Source organism: Meles meles, chromosome 10 (genome assembly GCF_922984935.1).
Source record: "Meles meles chromosome 10, mMelMel3.1 paternal haplotype, whole genome shotgun sequence".
Classification (NCBI taxonomy): Eukaryota; Metazoa; Chordata; class Mammalia; order Carnivora; family Mustelidae; genus Meles; species Meles meles.
In genome coordinates, this window is record NC_060075.1 from 70,438,088 (window position 1) to 70,443,859 (window position 5,772).

Consider the following 5,772-nt stretch of genomic DNA (forward strand, 5'->3'; position numbering starts at 1 on the left):
GAGATAGCCTGGCATCTTTTCTGAGGAAAAACAGAATAGATTTGTTGTAAAGTTCAGTTTGTTCCAGAATATTAAAAAACGTGAAAGGTAAAACTTGAGTGTATAAGCAAGTTACGGAAGGTTTGATGAAAGTGAATTTTATTTGCCATTCTTTACAATATCTGAGTCTGAAAGAAAACAGATAAAATATGTTAAGATTTTAGCAAATTTTCCTTAATTTTGATATATTTATTAATACATGTTAACACCAATACCCTTTACTGCCAAAGACTAAATTTATGTAATACTAGAATTTTATTTTCTCCCTGTGAAAATATAAATTGATCTTGAAATATTTAGTCACTTTTAACAAGAGTAATAAAAGATTATTCTTTACATTCTGTGCAATCTGAAAATTTCGCAGAAATTCTGTATATTACCAAAATAATTTCCTGTAATTTATACTTCCTTTATTATATTCTGGATAACTTCAAAAAAAAGTACCTCTCTTCAGAACAGCTAAAGTTCCTGACAATTTTGTAACCTTCTCTTTTTATTGTATATTGTTGTCACTTAGATTAATGTGTAGTTAGGCTATAATTTGTCATTGCTCACAGGTAATTGTTTTTTTATCTCAATCAAATGACCAAATATTTTCTTATAATTCTTTACTTCCTTGAGATCAAATTCTAAATTCAGGAAAATAAAATTTTAGGGTGTCTTTTTCATTTTGTTTATTGTGATAAAATACACATAACATAAAAGGTACCATCGTAACCATTTTTAAGTGTACTCTAAGTACTTTGACATTGTGCAACCATTGCCACCATCCATCTCCAGAACTTTTTTTATCTTGGCCATCTGAAACTTTATATCCATTAAACAATATCTCCTTCCCTTGTAGCTCCTGGCAACCACAATGCTGTTCTCTGTCTTTATGAATTTGACTGCTCTAAATAGCTCAGGTAAGTGGAATCACATAGCAATTGTCATATTGTGACTCATTTATCTCACTTACAATGCCTTCAAGTTTCATTCATCCACATGGAGCATGTGTCAGAATTTTCTTGCTTTTTAACGCTGAATAATATTCCATCTTACATATTCCATGTTTTGTTTATGCCCCTCATCCTTCATGGACACGTGGATTGTTTTCACCAATGCTGCTATGAACATGAGTGTACAGATATCTTTTCAAGACCTTGCTTTGAAATCCTTGGGGTGTATGTTGAGAAGTGGGTTTGCTGGATTATATGGTAATTCTGTTTCATTTCTTTTCTTTTCTTTTCTTTTCTTTTTTTTAAAGGAACCACCATACCAATCTTTGTAGTGGCTGTACCATTTTATATTTGCACCAGGAACTTCAGGTGTTCCACTTTCTCCACATCCTTGCCCACACTTGTTACTTTGTTTCCTGAAAACAGCTATCCTAATGGTTGGGAAATGATATCTCATTGTACTTTTAATTTCCATTTTTCTTCAATGATTAATGATTTGAACATTTTGTCTGTGCTTATTGGCCATTGGTGTATTTTCTTTAGAGAACCGTCAATTCAATTTTGTTGTCCATTTTAAAATCTGATTGTTTATTTTTTTTTGTTGAATAGTAGGAGTTCTTTATATATTTCAGTGTATTAGGCCCTAATTAAGATACAGATCTGCAAGTATTTTCTCCCATTTCATGGGTTTCCTTTTCACTCTGTTGACAGTGTGTTTTTTTGCACAAAAGTTTTAAAAATTTGATATAGTCCAATTTATTTTTTCTTTTGTTGTCTACGCTTTTGGTGTCATACCCAAGTGACCATTGTGCCAAATCCAATGTCATGAATCTTTTCCCTTATTTTTCTTCTAACAGTTTTGATTAACTTTAAGTTAATCTCTTGTATATGGCGTAATATTAGAATTCAACTTCTTTGTATGAGAATATTTGCTGAAAAAACATGAATGCTTTACAAACTTGCATGTCATACTCATGCAGAAGCTATGCTATCTTCTCTACATCATTCCAATTTTGGTATATGTGCTGCCAAAACAAGCACTAGGTGTCTTTTTAAATTAAAATTAAAATTATCTTTGAAATTCTCAAAGAGCCCCTGGAAAATCACAATGATCTACACATTTACCTTTCAAAAAGAGAGATGCTAGAAATATTATAGGTTGCCCTGATATAATCTATATTTCTGAATCAGTTTGTTACTATATAAGAAATTTATGGGAAAAATTGTCAAATGAAAGGATAATTTTGTACAGATAAAATGTTATTCATATAAATTTCTGAGATTGTATATCGTATTAAACAAATTGACAGGTTCAAGAGGTTTGTTAATGCTTTCATTGTTTGTGATATGATCTTATCTGTGGAAAAATTTTGATAAAATTCTTATGAAAGAGTTATATATTATAGTGCAATGGAAAAGTTTATTCTTCTCAATTTTGATACTGTTCATTACTATAATAAAACAATCTTATCATTTAGCCATACCAAGAAGCCGAACTGCCTGCTTCTTTGATGGTTATAATATAAAAACTATTCTTCACCAGATCCAGAATATATATTCTTAAATAGTTCTTCAAGAGAAAGACTTCAAAAACTTAGTTTGTGATCCATGTAATGAGGAATGGGAAAACAATTTGTAATCCATGTATTCTGATGTAATTACTATACCCCAAAGAAATTATTTTATTGATGGAAAAAATTTAAAAAATAAGCCTGAAAACACTGTTTTTGCCTCATCAGTGGAAAATTTTTTTTTTAAACAAACCAGCACAGTTTTTGAAGAATATGCTAAAATTGAAAAGCCATGAGAGATGTTTTTGCTTTTTTTTTTGATGTATAACATGTAGTTACACATTAATATGTATCTTTAACTTATATTTAGTTCCGAAATAAAACGTATTTCATTTTAAATATTATTATTTTTAAAAGATTTTATTTATTTCTTTGACAGACAAGTAGGCAGAGAGGCAGGCAGAGAGAGAGAGAGGAAGAAGCGGGCTCCCCTCTGAGCAGAGACCCCCATGTAGGGCTCGATCCCAGGACCCTGGGATCATGACCCGAGCTGAAGGCAGAGGCTTTAACCCACTGAGCCACCCAGGAGCCCCTCATTTTAAATATTATTCTTGACAAAGTAGGTTTTGTCTTATATAATTCAAAGGAAATTAAGCATTTTTGTTTTCATACTGAATAAGGTATCTAAACTTATCCCTATGTTTTAAAAATTATTAGATATTATCATTTTAAATATTTTAACATTAAAGTTATTATTGAAAGTAAATATTAGATTTTATTCTTTGTTGATATGCTAATTTAAAATTTTTTCACTTAAGTTCACTCTTTATTTTATATCACACAAAAATGGACAAAATATTTTTTACAATGTAGAGTTCATATGTAAAAGATTAGAAAATGTTGGGCTGTGTAATTATGTACTAGTTTATAGATAATTTTCTTAATGAAAGCTAATAGGTCTACATTAGTTAAAACATAACTTTATAATAACTTGATAAAAAGGGAAAAATTTTGAGTAGATATTTACATAAATTCTAATTGTGTTAAGCAGTCATAAGAATCATATCTGTGTTAAAGTACCATTTAGAAATATTGAAGCTGCACAATTTAAAATTTTTACTGACTTTTAAAATTGTTTTAAAAGAGTACTTTGACATTTTATCTGTTTTATAAGGCAGCTAGGTAAAAATGGACATTCTTAACAATGTTTACATAGTAACAATTGGCAGCTAAAAATGGAAACATATGCCTCTGGTCCCGGGCGTGAGCTGAGGGATTCACGTGTGTGCCGAACTCCTCGGAACCATGGCGTCCCTTTCCCTCGCACCTGTTAACATCTTCAAGGCTGGGGCTGATGAAGAGAGGGCAGAGACTGCTCGTCTGTCTTCTTTTATTGGTGCCATCGCGGTTGGAGACTTGGTAAAGAGCACATTAGGACCTAAGGGCATGGATAAAATTCTGTTAAGCAGTGGACGAGATGCCTCTCTTATGGTAACCAATGATGGTGCAACTATTCTAAAAAACATTGGTGTAGACAATCCAGCAGCTAAAGTTTTAGTTGATATGTCAAGAGTTCAAGGTGATGAAGTTGGTGATGGCACTACCTCTGTTACTGTCTTAGCAGCAGAATTACTAAGGGAAGCAGAATCTTTGACTGCAAAAAAGATTCACTCACAAACCATCATTGCGGCTTGGAGAGAAGCCACAAAGGCAGCAAGACAAGCTCTGTTGAATTCTGCAGTTGATCATGGTTCTGATGAAGTTAAATTCCGCCAAGATTTAATGAACATTGCGGGAACAACATTATCCTCAAAACTTCTTACTCATCACAGAGACCATTTTACTCAGTTAGCTGTAGAAGCTATTCTCAGACTGAAAGGTTCTGGTAATCTGGAGGCAATTCACATCATCAAGAAGCTAGGAGGAAGTCGGGCAGATTCCTATTTAGATGAAGGCTTTCTGTTGGATAAAAAAATTGGAGTAAATCAACCAAAGCGAATTGAAAATGCTAAAATTCTCATTGCAAATACTGGTAAGGATACAGACAAAATAAAGATATTTGGTTCCAGGGTAAGAGTTGATTCTACAGCAAAGGTTGCTGAAATAGAACATGCCGAAAAGGAGAAAATGAAGGAGAAAGTTGAACGAATTCTTAAGCATGGGATAAATTGCTTTATTAACAGGCAGTTAATTTATAATTATCCTGAGCAGCTCTTTGGTGCTGCCGGTCTCATGGCGATTGAACATGCAGATTTTGCAGGTGTGGAACGCCTAGCTCTTGTCACAGGTGGTGAAACTGCCTCTACCTTTGACCACCCAGAACTAGTGAAACTTGGAAGTTGCAAGCTTATTGAAGAAGTCATGATTGGAGAGGATAAACTCATCCACTTTTCTGGGGTAGCCCTTGGCGAAGCTTGTACCATTGTTCTCCGTGGTGCCACTCAGCAAATTTTAGATGAGGCAGAAAGATCTTTGCATGATGCTCTTTGTGTTCTTGCCCAAACTGTGAAGGATTCTAGAACAGTTTACGGAGGAGGCTGTTCTGAGATGCTGATGGCTCATGCTGTGACACAGCTTGCCAGCAGAACACCAGGCAAAGAAGCTGTTGCGATGGAGTCTTACGCTAAAGCACTGAGAATGTTGCCAACTATCATAGCTGATAATGCAGGCTATGACAGTGCAGATCTGGTGGCACAGCTCCGAGCTGCCCATGGCGAAGGCAACACGACTGCCGGACTGGATATGAAGGAAGGTACCATTGGAGATATGGCAGTACTGGGTATAACAGAAAGTTTCCAGGTGAAGCGACAAGTTCTTTTGAGCGCAGCTGAAGCAGCAGAGGTGATTCTTCGTGTGGACATTATCAAAGCAGCACCAAGGAAACGTGTCCCTGATCATCACCCCTGTTAACATTCCCATGTGCTCTTGAGCTCTGGACCAGTTAGTTCATAGCAGAGTTGTGTTTGAAAGACTTCGACTGTTTAAAGAAGACTGTGGAATCGAAGTTTATCTATCTGTGGTTCTTATATCCTTAAGTTTGGACATTTAACTGACCTTCTATTTTAACATGGGTCTAATTTATTTGCTGTCTCATAAAATTCAGTTGATTTAAAAGTTCATTTCTCATACTGTGCATCAAAATAAAAATTTGAACAATTAAAAAAGTGGAAACATATATAACCTTTGTAGTTTCAACTTCAATAGGGACAGAACAAACCCTCTTTCTTTTTCTCTAGTCTGTGGTCCTGGTAAATTAAAATATTTTGCTAGTGGCATACTTAATA

The 5,772-nt window shown here is 34.2% G+C and overlaps 1 protein-coding gene and 1 non-coding gene across 2 annotated transcripts; one reads left to right on the forward strand and one right to left on the reverse strand.

Moving 5' to 3' along the window:
* Window positions 1-1,912: 1,912 nt before the first annotated feature.
* Window positions 1,913-2,018, reverse strand: LOC123952382. Its single transcript, XR_006820632.1, has one exon. It is a non-coding gene; the product is annotated as a U6 spliceosomal RNA (small nuclear RNA).
* A 1,756-nt stretch (window positions 2,019-3,774) lies between these two features.
* Window positions 3,775-5,572, forward strand: LOC123951876 (T-complex protein 1 subunit beta-like). Its single transcript, XM_046020972.1, has one exon. It carries the CDS (start codon window positions 3,794-3,796, stop codon window positions 5,396-5,398), a length of 1,605 nt encoding a protein of 534 aa, XP_045876928.1. The 5' UTR covers window positions 3,775-3,793; the 3' UTR covers window positions 5,399-5,572.
* Window positions 5,573-5,772: the final 200 nt, after the last annotated feature.

Coding starts and splice junctions, on each gene's coding strand:
- LOC123951876 (XM_046020972.1), top strand. CDS start 3,794: ATGGCGTCCCTTTCCCTCGCACCTGTTAACATCTTCAAGGCTGGGGCT.